This window comes from Pezoporus occidentalis, unplaced genomic scaffold, assembly GCF_034315485.1.
Source record: "Pezoporus occidentalis ecotype Australia unplaced genomic scaffold, CSIRO_AGI_Poc_V1 ctg47, whole genome shotgun sequence".
Taxonomy (NCBI): Eukaryota; Metazoa; Chordata; class Aves; order Psittaciformes; family Psittacidae; genus Pezoporus; species Pezoporus occidentalis.
The window spans coordinates 128,572-147,185 of NW_026915802.1; the positions used below are offsets into that span (position 1 = coordinate 128,572).

Sequence of the window (18,614 nt, forward strand, 5' to 3'; positions counted from 1 at the left end):
ATTTTATTTTTTCTGTAGGGGTGGTGAAAGCAGTGCTGTGAAATTAATCTGTCTGGGTGATAATGGTAATAACTTGGTTAGGATGACCAGGGTTACACATAAGAGTACTTAATTGCCCTAGCATCAGAAAGTTGCCCTTTTACATATGTTCCTGTGTTCTAAGTGTGGGAAGTGTTTTGTCTTTTGTAGTTTCTCCAAACCTTTGGTAGTGATTTTGCACTTTCTATAGACAAAGGCTTCTATATATCACTGCCAGTGTTTTTATTTCTTCTTGTCTGTTGTAGATATTATGTGAATAATAAGCATTCAGAGTTTTAATTGCTTAGGGAGGTTGACAGTTTTTCTTTCTGTGACTTTAGGATTTTATGTAACAGATTGTGTTGGTGTTTTGTGTTTTTTTTGTTTTTTTTTTGTGTGTGTGTCCTTAATTTCTCTGAGGAGATGATAATTCCCAATATAGTCTTGTTATTTTGGACAGAACTGATCACTGTATCTCAGAACCTGTAGCGACTAGCTGGGGGTGTCATTGTTGAATTCTGAGCTTGCATTCTACTGCATCTGGCAGAAATTAAAAAGGAAGAACACAGAAGTTTATTTATTGTTCTAGTCTCTCAAACTCTGCATGAGTGCCTTTTTGTGTGCTTTAGAGTCCAGGATTACAACCAGGGAGCATACACTGATTTGCAGCTCTTAAATTGGAGACTGGAACCTGCATTGTAAGATCTGGTTGTGAATACCATCAATTATGTTTTACCCAGAATTATAGATCCTGTTTTCAGGCTACAGATCCAAAGAACTGTAGCTGTGAAAACTCAAGGGTTTTCTTACAAATTATACTCAGTAAAATAAATACAAATTAAACAGCGCTCTGGCTTAGACTGGCAAGACTAACCCAAAAGAAGGAAGATTCCCTTTATAGTTGAGTATCAAGGGTGCCTAGCTTGTGTGTGTGAGTCAGCCCAGGCAGGGCACAGGAACAACCACAAAGCCACAGCTGAAATGCAAAGAGTAAGTTTATTTTCATTACCTCACCAACTGGGGGATCCTTGAAGCAGCACCCAGGCAGAAGCATGCAAGTGGGAACACAGGCACCACAGAACTCAGTCCTTGCTAGAGGATTGCTGAACCTGCTGTTTGTGCCTGTTTTCCACGGATTCACACAGATGTAGTTTTTGGCACTGTGCTTTGATCTTTCCCACAGCAGGGCAGGAATCCTAGCCACGTTTGATAGGGTGCCTCTAAGTCTATCACAGGCCTATGTTATCTGAACACAGATGTTCTACTTGTCAAACGCACAAGGATAGACAAGAATTAGGGTGGTATGTGTTTTTCTGCACCCCAGCTGCAAGTCACTTAAGCATGTTTACAATCTTCCTCGCCAATCTTCCGTTATTTTCATACAGCATGTTTGCCTGTGTCCTGCCCACAGGCTAGGGGAGCAAGCATGGGCAAGAGTGGAGAACTGCTGTGTCCTCATTGTAAGTAACTAGTGTGTGTGAGATTCAGCAATTGCTTATACTGACTGTCTTGCTGTTTCAGAGATCATCCGTGTATCAAGTGGACTGGTGGTGGCTGCAGGCGGATCCCCATCTTGGTGTTTCATGCAGAAGCCATTCTGACCAATGACAGCTACCTCCGCCTAATTGGAGGTAGGTGCCACTATGTACCCGCTGTTGGCTTGAAGGCATGAGGTGGAAGTCTCTTACCTTGATATTTGCTTCTCTTTATGGTGGGGAAGAGGACATGGTAGGAAGGAAATGACAGTCCTTTCTTGTCTTTGAGCACTGAGGTGGTCAGAAATACTTGACCGCCTGGTAAAGGTGTGTCTATATTTGCCCCTCCACTGGGTCCTGATGTGTTTTGAGTTGAAACTGCTTGCTTGCAGTTTGAACTTGGAGGCCGTGGTAGAACTGATGAAATTTGCTACTCTGTAGCAAAGAACTTACTCATTGCAATGAGTTCTGAGTGGTTTTCACTGGTATATGAAGCAGCTGGTCCCATGGTGATAATAACAGTAGTGAGCTTTGGTAACAAATCTCTGCACCTACAGCCTCACAACTGTGGGTAAGGCTATAAAAAAAATGATTGCTGCTCTGGCAGCATTTAGGTGAGGAGACCAAACCCATCTAGTGTCAAAAAAGGGAGAGTCTCTAAGAGAGAGTTGTTATAAACAGTCACTGGATTGTAAGAGTTAGTACTTTGCGGGTGTGTACAGCTGGGAGCTCATTCTGGATGTGCTGAGTTGGAGGAAAGCTTAAGTCTACTCAGCTTCTTTTTGTGAAGATGATGACACTGCTTTTCTTCTCTTGCTTCTCCCTTTCTTAGGTAATTGGTGCCCTCATTTCTAATATCTTATTCAAGCAGAAATGCTTCTGGCCTATTGGGGTAAGGGGTGGAGAAGGTGGTTTGTGTGTGGAAACTCCTGATCCTTTTGATGTGAATTAAATACATACTTGAATGGTGACAGAAAAGCTGATGGTAATTGTAACTGGTATCTTGACTGGAGTGCAGTGTGTCTGATTTTTCTCAGGAGATAGAGGCTTTTCATGGCTTAAGTCTGCTGCTGAATAGTGCAACTTGTTAAATTCCCTTGAGCTTTGTCCAATCCCAGATTATGATACTTTTTACTCTCTTCTTTAGTCTTACTTTAATAGGTGGATTATATTTCCTGAGGTTTAATTTAATCTTCATTTTTCTATTCTCAGTTTGAACCAATTTAAAGTGCCTTCTCCATGTGATTCTACCACTGCAATTTCTTCCTCTGTTTTCTTTGAACTTTTATGTGTTGCCACATCCTTTTGTATGGCAGCTGGCCTATGGTCTTGCTGCTTGCTTTCTGTTAATTTTCCACCTCCAATGCTGCTTACTGCTTTTGCTTTTATGACCTTCTACTTGGATAGTAATTTTTCTCTTTTTCTTTCCTTGTCCTTTCCTTATTTCCTGCTTTTCTTTTTTTTTTGTAGCTTATTTATTGGTAGATCAGTACAGGTGAATGAGATATGAACAAGAATTCAGTGGTTTATATCGAGTTTTCAAGATCTAAAAAGTGAACATATAGCTAACCATGTCAGTGAGGGGCATGTGGGATGATTACTTTCAGGTAGGAATGCAAAACTCGAATAGAGAAAATGCTGAAATCATGTTTGCAGTGTTATAGAGCAGCCTATAAAGAGCTGTTTAAAACAAACCCAAACTAGGCATTTGTTAGGATGTCCTGTATTTTATTTTTAATACTGATCAGGTAGTATAGGCACAGGTGCAGACTCTAATATTGTGTCTCTTGCCCTCTTAACAGAACGCTACCACTTGTCCTATAAGATTGTGCAAGCAGATGGCCGTCTGGTTCGAAGCATTCTGACTGCCCATGGATTCCATGAGGTAAGTGCAGCAAACGTCAGCTCTGATTAGGGTATTGGAAGTTGCTGTGTTACTCTACCAGTCAGACAGGCAATATATTGTGATTTGGTCTCCTAAAGAAGTACCCTTTAGCCTTAAGCCTGCAAAATTAGGGAAAAAAAGAGATGCTGAAGTTTGGCCATGTGTCTTTTCTCTTCTTGCTTTTAAAGCATCATCTCACACACTTGGAAAGATCCGAAGGATCTAATCTCAGCTTTTGCAAGCTCACATAAGCATTGGTGTAGTGTTTTATGTTTCTCTTCTAGCACGTCTTGCTTTAAAGAATGTCCCATGTGCAGCTAATGACAGTGAAAGATGTGTATGTATGGTGGATTTTCTTCTGAATAAAACCAAGTTAAGGTGTTGGTCTCACAAGTTTCCTGAAGAAATCTAAAGTGCTTTAGGGTTTGTGTTTAAACAGTCTGTAAAAAGAGCAAACCCACATGTTTGTTTAGAAAAATATGACATGGTTATTTCCCAGGATTGCTGGACAAGGGTCTGGCTAGAGTTGCCCTAATACTGGAGATGGATAAAGGAGTTTTGTCTGAAACAAGAATTGCCTTGGTTGTAGACATAAGGTCACAGTATATAGAACAAGTGTTGGTGCTTTTCATCAGTTCTGTGTTCTTACGTCTGTGGTGGTTTTGTGTCACTTTTTAGGCGCAACCTGGTAGCAGCGATTACAATCTCATGTGGACAGGATCACACTTGAAGACCTACTTGCTGCGTTCTCTTACAGATATTCAGAAAGTCAATCACTTCCCTAGGTAAGGCCTTGATATCTTGTTTTGCTGAACACCTTTGTGATGGCCTGCAAAAATCTGGACATGGATAGATCTAAAAAAAAAATAAAAAAATAGAGAATGCATATTACCAGAAAGTCCCAATGCACTGGGCCTCTGCCACATGCTATCTTCATTCTAAATGGACTTTTTGGGGAGATAGTATGAGAGTTGAAGTGCCTGTCTGTAGCCCAAATACAGGATTTGGGGTTTTTGTTTGTTTGGTTTTTATGTTTGTTTGTTTTTCCTTTTTCTGTATTTGGTGGTATAAGTATTTTGGGCTTTGGGTTCTTAGCTATAGAAATAGTCATATGTCACCTGCAGAAGTTTACAAACACTATTATAACAGTTTGCTGTGCTTCAGTCTGTCTTGGGAGTGCATATTAATATGGCCACAGGATAGAGACAATAAAACTGAAGAGTAGTTCCAGGTTAGGGTTTAGACATCTGACAGGGCTACAAATGCTTTAGTAACTAGGACAAAAGGTTGCTGTAATGTGTGTGGGGTTGTTTTTTTTTGTGTATCAGGGAAATACAGTCTCTTGTTTTGGGACTTCAGGTCATATGAACTGACACGGAAGGACAGACTGTACAAGAATGTCAGTCGTATGCAGCTGGCCCATGGATTCAAAACATTCCATATCTTACCTCGGACCTTTATCCTTCCAACAGAGTACCAGAACTTCTGCAGTAAGTGAATGGTTGACCTAAAGCAAGATAAATGGGTGGGATAAAGGGAATTATTTTTAATACCCTAGCCTGTTGAGCATGCCAGTGGTTAAGGCAACAAAATTAGAGGAAACTAGAAAAACAGTGGAAAAGGCCCACAATTTCTTTGTATAATTTCTACTCTACTGCTTTCTTTGTGTCTGCATAAGTCCTCAAGAAGCTGATGTGGGCTTGAGGGTCCAGAATTGAGCCTTTATGTGCACATTATTGTTGATGATCAACTTCACAATAACCCTAATATGTGGGATTTCTGGAGAGAGAAATGCCAGAAGGGGAGGTATAGAGCAAGAAAATTAATCTATTGATGCAGCAGGAGGGACTTTAGGGATGGACAGTAATAATTGCGGTGAATCCCAGGAGGTAAAATAGAACAGCAAAAAAAGTAGACTTTCATTTCCTTGTGGAGTTTTCTGAAGCTTTTGCTATAGACAACATTCTTGGTTCTTGCTCTTCTGTAAATAAGCAAAATGGAAAATGTTTCAGACTAGTGCTGTTTTCTTTTAACCAGGTACCTATTCTAAGGACAGAGGTCCGTGGATAGTGAAGCCTGTGGCCTCTTCCAGGGGTCGAGGTGTCTACCTCATAAACAATGTAAGTGTTCAGCAAAAGGACTGTTCTTTAGTAGAACTGTCTGTGGAACTATACCAGCTTCCAGGCAAGGGGTACAGAAACATCTAACCAGACACTGGCCCTGCCCTGGATTTCACCACATACATTGGTGAGCAGCAGCTGGCAAATTCCTCCTCTGATGTTGTGTAACCAAATGCAGTCTATTTCTTTACATTCTGCTGTTACCATGCAACCCACTTTCAAGTCTTAGCTTATTAAGAGCAAGTTCATGCATCCTGGGACAGTTTTTTGGGAAGCTGTGCTTCTTCATGTTTTCCTTGTGGCTGACAGTATAGGCTGGCCTTGAGAAGATTCCCAGAACTCTCCTTAGTTGTTTCCCTGTGTGACATAAACAGTCCCCTTGCCTCCCTCTTCCCCCTGGAAAAGACCAGATAAAAGTGAAACCTTAAAATGAAATATTAGTGTATCAATCTTAGAGCTGTGTGCCCTTACTGAGGTGTAATGGGAGTGGTTCTTTGAATTCAATGTGCTGGTTATAGTGTCTTTTGCCCTTCTTGGGCATTCCAGGAAGTTAAGTTGTCATAGGTACCACGTATATCTGGGCAGGAGGGGTTTCCAATAATATTCTCAGCAGCAAAACTGACTGGTGAGTCATTTTGGTTTCACTCACTTGAACCCCTTTAGCCTTCTCTGTACTGAAGGGGTCATGCTGCCTCATCTGTTCCCTACTTGGATCATTTCCCATAAAATTTGCCAAGTGTATGAGGTAAGTATTTCCAGAGCTGTGCTCAGCTTTTTCTTTGCTTGAAAGAGAGGAATGAGCTCAGGCTTATATGGCAGTTGGCCATGAACTGGGGAAAAGACACTTCTGGGACCAATCTCCCTTTGTGTATATCTGTTCCAGAAACACTTCAGCTGGTTTGGCCCAATAATTTAAATCTCCTTCAAGTGTGATGCCATTAAGTGAGTGTCTTCTAGAGTCTCATCACAAAAGTGTTTAAAAACAACAATAGAAACCTCAAAAAAAATAGCAAAGCTTTGGATTTCTCTGATCCATAATAAATCAGTCTGTCACTGTTGTGTGATGTGCTGAGGGAAGTTGACTTTTTTTCCCTCATGTTGTATATGTGCACTCTGTATGTCTAGGCTTCCTTCTTACGATGAGGTGAGCACCAGCTCCTGCTGGTGATGGGGTGAACACATGCAGAATCGGATAAAGGCAGGATGATGGGGCTCTCTTCAGCTTGTGAAAGAGCCACATGTTTTGCAAGAAACTGTTTGCATGAGTAGTTGAAACCGGTTACAAGAGAAAGTCTTATAAATAGCAAAAAGTAAAAGCTTTTTTCAACAGATCTCATGACTTTGCGATGTATGTCATAGATAAAGCTTTCTGCTTTGAGCTACAAGGGTAGCATCTTCCTGGTATCATTAACCCCATAAGAAGGTATTTACTCACGTAGACAAAAAGGTTGGGTGCCAGCGCAGGATCTAGCTGTAAAGATCACAAGTTGAGGAGACCTTTTTTTTTAATTTTTTCCATGTGATTGCTCACCAGCTGTATCCTTCCAGTGTCTTTTTAACCCCTCTGCTATTTTTTTTTGTTAAACACTTGAGAAGCAAACTGAGTGACAGTTACTTCTTAGATGTGCGTGTTTTCCTGCCTATTCCGTAGTCGGTGCCTTATGGCTGTTAAATCTGTATCCTACCCTAAGGAGCACTGAACTGGATGACTCAATGGCATTTTTTTGTTTGTTTTGTTTTGTTTTTGTTTTCTCCAGCAATGTAATCATTCCTGGACTTCTGGTTTGGATCTAATTACCTTAAGTATGTTGTGACTGACAATGGTGTGTGTTCCTTTGGTTTTGGTTCCTCCCCCTTCAGATGTAGTTGTTGACACAGAATGGTTTTAGGAGGGAAAGGCTGGAAAAAATAGTGGTTTTGATCTAGTTGACTTATTCCTTAAGTCTCCCGTTTTTTCACTCTTGTATTCTTTGTTCTTCTGCAGCCAAGCGAGATTGTCCTGGAAGACAACATCCTGGTTTCTCGTTATATCAGCAACCCCTTGCTCATAGATGGTATGTTTAGGAATTGCTTTTCTCTCTTCCCCCAACCCCACACATGAGAATCATTGAAACCTTTGCGGGAACTTAGTTGAATAATTGGTTGGTCTGTCTCTGGTACTGGAAAAATGTAACTAGAAAATTTCTCAAAATCTAGAAGGTTTTCAGCTGGGAAAGCTTCAGGCACCTATGCCAATAGCAGATAATGGCGTATTGCTCTTGGGGTCTGTTGAAATTCCTTATCTGGATACGATGTCTGAAAGATACTTAACAGTCACTGCCTCTTGACAACTGTATTTCAGATTTCAAGTTTGATGTGCGCCTCTATGTTCTGGTTACATCCTATGATCCACTTGTCATCTATCTCTATGAGGAAGGATTGGCCAGGTAGGGAAAACTTCTTCTTTCTCTGTGATCCAGAGATATTTTGGCTTGCCTCTGTAATCTAGGCACAATAGCAAATGAGGGAAATGCCAGTTGGTGAGTTCTGCGAAGATTAAATATGATACCTCATCATGCTGTGTCCATAACTTTATATAGACTATAGAATCTTTAAGTGAGGGACTTTATTACATATATAATAAATGAAGCAAGCTTTCAACTCTTAAATGTTGAACAGCCACACACACTAGGATTGGTGTTTTCACTTTCAAGGTCGGGTTCTGTCTGAAACGTCTTTGGACTCTTGGTGGTTTTGTGCCAATTATCCATCCTCCCTGGTGCAGGGAATCTAAACATTCTCAATTCCTGCTTAATCCTAAAGACAAAAGCTGTTGGAGACCTGTTGTTTATATTTGCTTTTGTTTTACTACTTCCAATTGTTCTTCTAAATTTTAGGTCAGTGTTTGTGTTTTCTACAGTGTAGAGTAAGTGGGTTTAGACTAGTTCACTGTTCTTATCTGGCAAGATGTCAATTTCCTTTTGCATGCAAGTTGTGAAAGATACTTAAGATTCCCAGGAGGAACACTTACCTACCAAAAATAAAGAAGTTTAACTTAATACCTGTCTATAGTAACTAGTACATTTGAAATAATCACCTCTCTAAATTTCCAGCAGATCAGCAATTTAACTGGAGTAGTGAGAAGAGATCATCATAGAACTGCCTGCAACAGTTTTAAGCAACGCTGAGTCTTACACGCGTATCTGGCATACCGGAAAGAATATCTCTGCTTTTCAAGCCTGCATGGCTCTAACTTAGGCAGATACTAAATCCAACTTCCCTTTATCCAAAGTGGATATTGGATCCAAAAGGGTATATTAATAATGATCCTAGAAGAAATATCCTCCTTTAAATTGACAAGCGTATCCTCTTCAGCTGTGTTGTGCTGTGCCCCTGCCTGCAAGGACAATGTGAACAGATTGTTCCCCTAAAGAGGGACAGGAAGGGGTAGCTCATCTTGATTAGTGGAAAACTTGACAACTATATTCACTTTAGAAAAGGAGCCTTAAATGTGCCTGGCATGTAAGACTTCACTCTTGGGAATCAGCAGTTAAATTACTAGTTGCTTATATTGAATATTAGCGGCAAGTGAGCAGGGAAACAATATCGTTGATATGAGTAGCTTGCTAGGATGCTCTGAAAATGGGGAGTGCATACCAGGCCTCCCAAATACAATTTGCACCATTCTTGATGTCTTAAAGATAGTTCTACTGATCTTATTATAACTGAGTTTACTTCTGGAAAAATCAATCCGTGTAAGAAGCAAATGTTCTACTCTGGGGCAAGTGTGCAAGGTCTATGATAAACAGCATTTTTGTCTCTGACAGTAGAGTGACATGTTTTGCTTGAGAATCCAGTGGCTCCACGTTCCTTACCTCTCACCAACTGAATTTGCATGTTCCATGTAGAAGAGGACTGATTTCTAAAGTTGGTGGTCTCAACCAGAAAAGGAGTGCTGTTGGGAAACCGTAAGATGTAATGATCTTTAAAAGGAACAGACTTTGTATAAAACATAGACATGATGTTTGATTAGATACTTCCTTAAGTCTGGTTTCTCTTTGCACCATTAGGCTTGTCATGACATGATGTAGAGGGGACAAAGGGAGAGCAGTGGATGGCATGGCTTAAGACCTGAGCACTCAAATGGCCCCTGTAAAATCACTTTTCAGTTGAATCCTTTTGAGTGATAGGTAGAAACTTACTGCAACCAAGTAAGTTTTCTTTCTGGGTATCCATCCAAAAGCATTGTTCTTAATATTTCTGGACTCTCCATCTGATGGCAGTAGTACTTGTAAATTCCTTTTCAGTGTTCCAAAATCCTTAAGTCTTAAATGTGTTTAGGTCCCATTTGTGTAAACTATAATCAAAGCTAGAGCACATGTTGTCCACATATATGGCAAGTGGAACATGTTCAGGACATCACAGTATTACTAATGGTACTTAGTCTTCCCTTCAAATTGCATCCCATCTTACAGCTCTCTGTGAGAGGTAGGTAGTATATGGAGACTAAATGGCACTTGGTATCTTAATGCTGCTCTGTGATATGGTGAGCTCTACCAGTATGACTGTGGGACTGGTGTAGGGGGAATAATGAGATGTTATCTCTGGTCGAAGGACAGTCCTGACTCTGGAGGGTAGCTGTAGTTCTGTTACTGAACTTCAGCTGCTCACTAGATAATTTCAGCTGTAGTGTCAGCTATGGCTAAAGGCTTGTAGCAAAACTTGAATGCTTTCAGATGAGAGGTATAAACTTATTCCAACCAATATCTTTAATTACTCTAAAGCTTTTCCCTTCTTCTATGGTTGTAAAGTTGGTATGTTTGTGCAGCATGTGCTGGCAAGCTCTCATTGCTCATGCCTGAGTGTTGCTCTCTAGAGGTTGGCAGGAAACTTTAGGTGGGCTGTTCTGTATGGCCTCCAGATGGCACTAGTAGTCCTTAGTTTTAGCGTTTTGGATTTTCTCCATACCGTTTTCAAATTCGGATGGTGGAGAGGTAAGGAGCCTGGAGCTACTGGATTCTGGCTTCCTATGCTGCTTTTCTGCTTTCCTTGTAACAATTTAGGCTAAGTGCTGTGAGAGACCCTTTTATGGCCTCACACAGTGTGATGCTATGGTTTAAAGCTAGGGCAAAATTTTAGCATTGCAGGGAGGGGGAAATGTTTTAATGACTATGAGTGAAGCTGTTTTTTATTCTTAAGGAAAAAAACCAAACAAGACACTGCTTAAAAGTGGAAGCAATTTGAAGCAGAGAACTGGGAGGTAAGATCAGGGCCTGTAATTAGTGGTTGTATTGAAGCAATCTAAGGGGAAACCCACCAGCAGAAAAGAAGAATCTTTTTTCGGGACCTCCAGTAGTGCTGTGGTGCACTGTGGTGATTTCCATGTTTTGAATTTGCCTTTTGAAGGTAGGTAGTTTCTGAAGTATAGTCAGGGTGACAGTTGTTCTTTTAAGTTTCTTTTCCCCTTTTTCTTAGTCTGGCTGAAAGGTTATGTTCCTCTCTTGTGTTATGCTTTGCATATTCCAAGTAGAAGAGGAACCTGACTATTTCACTGAAGTTGATGACCTTTGCCACAAGAGGAGTGCTGTGGGGAAACCATTGGATGTAATGATCTTTAAAAGGAACAGACTTTAACACGCATTTGTGATGTTTGATTAGATACTTCCTTAGGTCTGGTTTCTCTTGGCACAGCTAGACTGTTTGTGATATAATCTAGAGTGCAATTGGAGGCTTCAGTGCTGAGGAGAAGGAAGGGGTTATGGATCCAGTATGTGTAACTTGTGTCTCACTTTCTACACGGAAGACTAGAAAATGTTTCCTTTGAAGCATCCCCTAAAAGAATACTGGGTAGAAGTTAGGTAGTGCTGATGTTGAGTAGGCTGCTTTTGTAGCCATTTCCACCTGGAATAAGCTGTATTTAGTAGAGATGGAGCCTTAGGTCAGCAGAGTCAGGTATCAGGCTTCTGTAGAGTTACTAAGTATAGTATCAGTGAATGTGCTCTGTATTATCATCTTTCATTACAGTACTACTTCTCTGGTATTGCCTCCCTCAAACTCTGTCAAACTTCCTCTTGCATATTTTGGACCTGGTCCACCTCTAGAAGTAATGCTGCTAATAGATTAATTTGTGGATATTCAGTGATCTGTTTGGAGAGAGTGGGGTGGTTGGTTTTGGTTTTGGTTTTTTCCTTCTTGAAACTTGAAATAACACTGAAGCTGTACTTAAGGCAGAAAGCAGCACTAGGTGACTTAAGATCCTTGTCTGTTGGATTAAAAAATGTGGTGTTGAACAGTTTTATAGTACATACTTAAAAAGTAGACAGTGTGCTGCTGTACATCTGTTAAATTGGCAGATATTTCATAATCTGGAGCTGGAAAGGGCAATTATTGTATAGATTGGCTATCTGTGATTCACATCCTGGAGAAATGCAGCTGGGACCTTTGCATCAAAGGTATGGGTTGGGAGAATGAGAAGGTCTTGGAAAGCTTGGTCTGGGGTAGTTGCAATCCAAGAGTACAGCATACGCTAGGATCTGCTTGGCTGGAGAGCAGCTCTGTGGAAGGGGACCTGGGCGTCATGGTAGACAGCAAGCTCAATATGAGTGAACAGTGTGCAGCTGTGGCAAAGACAAACAACAGGATGCTGGGGTACATCAACAAGGGCATCACCAGTGGAGATAAAGATGACATTATCTCGCTCAGTACTTGTCAGGCTACATCTGGGATACTGTGTTGAGTTTTTGTCCCTGCTACACAAAAAAGATGTGGCCAGGCTGGAGATGGTCCAGAGAAGAGCCACAAAGGTGACCAAAGGACTGGGAAGCCTGCCATGTGCAGAAAGGCTGAGAGAGCTGGGTTTGTTCAGCCTTGAGAAAAGAAGGCTCGGGGGAGACCTTATCACCATGTTCCAGTATTTAAAGGGTGGCTACAAAGGAGATGGAGACTCCCTTTTTAAAAGAAGTCACATGGGAAAGACAAGGGTGTAATGGGCACAATTTACTCCTGGGGAGATTCTGACTGGACAAGAGGAGGAAAGTTTTTCACAATGAGAACAATCAGTCCTGAGGGAACTGGCAGATGAAGTTTCTAAGCCATTATCCATTGTATTTGAGAAGGCACAGCAGTCTGGTGAAGTTCCTACTGACTGGAAGAGGGTTAATATAACTCCCATTTTTAAAAAAGGGAAACCTGAGAAGCTGCAGGCCAGTCAGTCTTACCTTGGTGCCCAGCAAGACTGTGGAACAGATCCTCCTGGAAACTATGCTAAGGGACATGGAAAATGAGAAGGTGGTTGGTGAGAGTCAGCATAGCTTCAGTAGGTGCAAATTGTGCCTGGCAAACTTGGTGGCCATCTACAACAGGATGACAGCATGGGTGGATAAGGGAAGAGTGACTGACATCATCCACCTGGACTTAAGGGAAGCATTTGATACTGTCCTGCATGACATCCTTGTCTCTGCACTGGAAAGGCGTGGATTTGATGGATGGACAGCTTACTGGATAAGGAGTTGACTGGAGGGCCACACTCAGTTGTGGTCCCATCCCTGGCAGTGTTCAAGGCCAGGTGGGATGAGGCTTTGAGCAAACTGGTCTCGTGGAAGGTGTCCCTGCCCATAGCAGGGGGGTTGGAACTATGTTGTCTTTAAGATTCCTCCCAACCCAAACTATTCTGTGTTGTTCCTGTGAACTATTTGAATGATTTTTTCCATCTCTGGTTAAAGAAACTCTGCAATCATAGAGATATTATGTAAAGTTCTTTCTACATTTAGTTATTGCTAACAAGCTTTGACTCCTATTCATACTCAGTTGCTAACTGATGTATCAGGTGGATGCTGTGAAAATACTCATGTTAGAGAAAGGGGTTGTGATGGTGTCTAGACTTCTGTCCTGTACTGCAAGGGAACTGTGTCACAGGTGGCTTTTTGGAGTCCAGAACTTAATAGTGTTAAAAATGGAAATATCTGTATATTTCCTCTACCAGTTCTAATCCATTGAACAATTCCCTTAGGGTGTCTTGTTTCTTTTCATCCTGATTTTAACAGCAGTTAATGGGAACCAAGAAGATAATTGGATGGTGCAAACAACTTTTTATGTCACATTAGTTCCCTAAACAAAGTGATGGTTAATAGACTGACAGGGAACCCAAAGTCTAATACATGGGAAGGGGAGAGAAGGGGGTCTGAGTATGTGACTTCAAGCATAAGATGTGTAGAACGTGCTTATATAAACACTACACTGGTTATTTCCAGAGTGTTTAGGTAGGAACTCTGTGTGCAGCCGTGGAAAAGGCTATCGTAATGTGTGCTTTTTCAATAACCCCTTTTTGAGAGAAAAGGGATTAACTCTCCTTTCCTTCTTTTCACTTGAGGGTCTTTCTAATTCTCCACCTCCTTTTCCAGGCCCCAGTGAGATGTCTCAAATAAGCATTCCAGAGCTGCCGAGTTTCATGCAAACCCATGTAACATCTTATGTAAATATTCAGTGATCCAGTTATATATTTCCAAAATGACTTGCATATGATGAACTTTACCTTGTGGTCAGATAATTTCCTGAAGTGATGTGGGGATAAGGCAAAGAGCTGTGTATAACTCCTTGGGTAGTGTTCTTCCTGAATGCATGGTAGTGAAAAGGTAGGTTGTTTGGGTTAAGAAGGTGTAGTGGTGTGGCTTAGGGTCCGATCCAAGTTTGATTGGTGTGGTGGATTTGGGAATTTCTGGAGGTAAGTGTGGGCTCTGTAACATGTTTTGCAGATTGCTAGGTCAACAGGGAAAAATGCTGCATCTCACTTGTGTAGTAGGTGGCCTACTGAAGGTGGAGGTCAAGCTTGCTTGTCAGACTTATAGTGAACTTTTAAAACTTGGGGAGGGAAGGTGGTAATCTGTCAGGATCTGAATGCCATAGGTGACTTTAGGTGACTTTTTACAGGGGAAGTCAGAGGTGTGACAGGGAGGCAGAGAGCTGGGACGCCTCTTGGTGATGTACTGTTAAGTCTGGAGGTTAATAAGGAATTCTCCCTTGATTTTGCTGTTCCTGCTGCCACTGCTGTCACCTTAGTGCTTGCTTTTGATTGCTCTTTCTCTCTCTCTGATCCAAGAGAAAGTGCAGCCAGAGGAAAGGCAAATGTGCTGTTGTACAGAGAGTAAGCTCTGTAGCACTGTGTAGTTGCTGGTAAAAGGAACTGGTTGTTGTCTTCATCCAAGCTGGTGTACACCTGTGTGGTTTGGCTATGACTAGCTGAGACATGGGCAGGTGTGTCAGAACAATTGAATAGACCTGTGTCCCTTCTCTAGTCTAAGTTTTGGACTTGGAAGTGAAGGGCATGTCCTCTCTCCTGCTATGGAAAGAGAAGCTCCAGGGAAAGGGAGGGAGGTTGCCAGGGCTGTTCACAGTACTGCTGCTACTTCTACTATTTGCTGCTGCCAGGGAGGCTGTAGTGTTGGCAGCAGTTTGTGTGGAAACTGAACTGTGTACAGCCAACCTCAGTTTAACCTTTCCAATTTCCAGCTCCAGTTTTGGGGTAGAAGATGTCCCCCAGTATTTCTATTTAGAGGCTTTTGGAATCTAGTCTCTTGTGTATCATCTTAGTAGGTGTCCTTAATTTTTTTTAACTAATCCCCTTCCTCAGGTCTTAAAAAGACAGGATTCATTAAATGGGGAGGATCTTTGGGAGAAGGGAAATGTAGTAAGGCCAGGGAAACAAATTAATGAAAGTGAATATCTTTGTCACTTGTTACTCAGTTTAGAAAGTGAATAGAAGCAGTACATAACATAAAGATGGAGGAAGCATTTCCTATGTGCTTGCTGCAGTGAGCTCTATTATCTCTATGCATTACCTATCATAGAGATGACCCAAGTTTAATGCTGTGATAGGGGACCATTCCTCCTGCATCTTCTGGCTGTTTCCCCAGCCTGCATCAAGTCCATTGCCTGGTGAAAGAGAGCTCAGTCAATACAGGGGAAATCCAACTTTGGAAACTTGTAGTTAGAAGTTGCATTATGAGAAATCAAATCTGAATTCAGGCCAAAACAGAGTTGATATCCTTTGGATGGTGGCTACAGAACAGAGATCCACTTTTTTCTTGGTTACCTCTGTAATGTTTCACATTGTTAACAAGAAGAACTGCTCGTTTAGATGAAGCGGGGTCAGCAGAATGCACTGAAGTGGCAGGAAGTTTTCCTGTCTAATAGTGGAAAATTTCACCTGATCCTATATTTTTTATTTATTTATTTTTTCCAATTGACAAGCCTTACAGGAAAATTCTTTGTAGAAAGAGCAATGTGAGTCCAGTTGTTGACCCATTCAGACCACAAATACTTAGCTACCAGTAATACACAGCCGTGTTGTTTGTCCTCTACAAGGTCTATGGAACAGTCCAGAACTTGGAGAAGATTGGATCACAATGGGGGGAAATAAGAGCTGCTTGAAGCAGAGCAGTAAGAGGTTGTATTAGTGAGCAGAAGATAGCATTTTGAGGAGTTTCACGTGATGAAATAGTCTCTGTTGGCTGAAGGTGTGCTTCCACATATGGACAGTCCATCCTCCAGTTTGGGAATACTCTTGGATTCCTGGCTGGTTACATGCTCCCACATAGCAGTGCCCTCGAGTAATGCTTTGGCTAGGAAACAGTCCTGTCCTGGCAGATGATGAACTGGCCACAGTTATTTGTGCCTTCATCACTCTTTGGCTGGGTTACAGGAATACGAGATACCTGGGCATGAAGCCTTTAGTGCTTAGGAAAATAGCTTGTGCAGAATGTTGCAGCATGTGCTTGTGCTAAATTGTGTTACTGGGAAAACATCAGGCTTGCCCTTTATTTTCTGTGCCACCTTACCATATAGTCTCTGTAAATTGCTTTTAGGATCTTGGCCCTTTTAGGTGACAAACATTCTATTCTTGGAACTGGCCAGGAATTGGAAAAGAGAGGAACATAGAATGAAATTGCCAAAAGAGTGGGGACCCCCCGAGGCAAATAGCTGAAAGAATGCTCCCTCCCTGCCCCCTCAAGCCAAATTGTCAAAAGAGCAGGGTCGCTGGAATAAAATTGCCCAAAGAGTGGTGCCCCCGGAACAAAATCATCCTCTGAAAGATTGTAAGGTATCTCAAGAATTTATACTGATCTCGGTTAACACCTAGAAGAATTTAGAGGGGTTGAGGTTATCCTACTTTTCACTCTTGCTGTAAGCCCTTTCCTCTGACTTTAATATCTCTAGAAATAACCTGTAAATTTCTGTTGAAGCAAGACATTCTGTAGAATGCATGTCTCCTGGCTTTCCTGCCGAGAACAAGTGTGGTGGCTGAGTAGCTTTGTTACTACAGTGGAAGAAAGATACAGTGTAGTATGTAAAGCTGTAGAACTAGAGAGTGAAGGTCACTAGCTACTCTTTCAGTAGTTTTAACAGTCTTCCACCCCAGGCAAGTGTGGAAGACAGTGCAAAGGGTGTGCACTACTGCCAGTGGTGTGATGTATCACTCCTCTGACACTCGGAGGCTTTTGATAGAGGCTCTAGAAATGACTTACATTTCCATTTGCAGACTCGTGCTTAAGGCTAGTAAGGCTGTCAAACCAGCTCTGGGAGAATGTATTAAGCCAGTGTTAGTTTTGAGTTGCTTTGAGTCATGAAATGTTTGTTTGTTTTTTGTGTTTTGTTTTTTTGTTTGTTTTTTTTTTTTTTATGCATTGCTGAATTAACCCATGATATCCCTTGAGATAACAGCATCCTAGTAGAAGAGAAAGTTTATATACTGAGCACTCTAGAAGCCATTGAAATCCCTTTTGAATAATTAGTTCCTATGGAAAAGTAAATTCTATGGGTGTAGAGCTCAGACCACCTAAAAATTAAGGATGGTCTCTGTAGTAGGAAGCTAATGCAAACATTTACAAGGTAAGGAAATTCTGTTGTTTAGAAGTATTGTCTATGTCTGTCAGGGGTTCATATCCTCATATTTCTGATGATGTGCATACCTAAAAAAAATAAGAAGCAGATGAGCATGGTGAACCTAATTGCCTTCCACTTCATGAAATACCCATGACTTTCTGCAATAGCTTGCTGCTTGTGCTCAGGATCTTCCAAGATCTGGCTGAAACCACATTATCAACAAGTGCTATTTCAGTGCTAAATCCTGGAAAGTTACAGTTAAACTGAAAAGAAATTCAAATACTTTAAGCTCTGGAAATACGTTTCTTTTTTTTTCTCCTTTGCTTCTCCTACCTGTGTATTTAGGGATAGATTTAATCTGATGAGTATCTTCATGGATTTGCTAGTCTAGTTCTTCAGAGTGCTAGTTCTACAGTGGCTACCAAGTGAGGGCAGTAGTGTCTTCATTTTCACTGAGAAATTAGAATTTTAGTATTTTTTTTTTCAGTCCTTTCTAAAGGAAGGAATTTTTGTTTGTAACTTGTTAGATATCCTGGTATAGTTCAGCTTCTGAACTACAGAAAGTAATAGGGAACGGATGAAGAGATATGACAATAAAGCTAACTGGGGGTGTATTCTTTTCTGGACATTAACTTAATTGCACAGCCAGATGCTCCAAATTCCCTTCCTTCCTCCATTTTTTCCTGAGCACTGCCTTCCCTTTCCTGCTTTGGGTCTTTCTCCAAATCTACTCTTCTTTTCTTGCAACTAACCCTGCTCTTCTCTGTACTTTCTTTCCTTCTTGCCAGGGCTTCTTATTATATTGTATGTCGGACTTCCCTTTTACACTTTCTTTACCCCTTTTCTCTCTTTAAGACATTGACATCTTGTGGTATAGGAGGATGGTCAGAGTGAAAATGGTTCGGGTTTTTGTTTGGGTTTGTGTTTTTTTCCTTGTTAGTTTGTTTTGTGTGTTTTGGGGTTTGTTTTTTTTTGTTGTTTTTTTGTTGTTTTTTTGAGCTAGAACATGCTCGCTGTTATGGGTTGTAGTGATTAACAGTGGCTTATGCTGGTCATTCTCCCAACTAGGTGGCCTGGATTCTTCCCTCAATCTTTTGATTTATATATTTTTCTCCAAAGTCTGAGGCCTAAAATATACATTGAAACAGGAATTGTTTACATGCAGAATAAGAGAAATATTGCAGTTGAACTAGACAATCCTTTTAGGTCCTTTCCAACTATAACTGTTCTGTGACATTATATACAACTTTTTGGCATGCC

General features: G+C 41.2%; 1 protein-coding gene across 1 annotated transcript in view; it reads left to right on the forward strand.

Annotated features, from left to right (window-relative positions):
* TTLL5 (tubulin tyrosine ligase like 5) overlaps positions 1–18,614 on the forward strand; it is a 132,981-nt gene that overhangs the window by 1,268 nt on the left and 113,099 nt on the right. Inside the window, 7 exon segments of the mRNA XM_062636086.1 lie at positions 1,540–1,649; positions 3,296–3,378; positions 4,057–4,163; positions 4,738–4,868; positions 5,416–5,498; positions 7,483–7,552; positions 7,840–7,924. Coding sequence (XP_062492070.1) covers positions 1,540–1,649; positions 3,296–3,378; positions 4,057–4,163; positions 4,738–4,868; positions 5,416–5,498; positions 7,483–7,552; positions 7,840–7,924 — 669 coding nt within the window.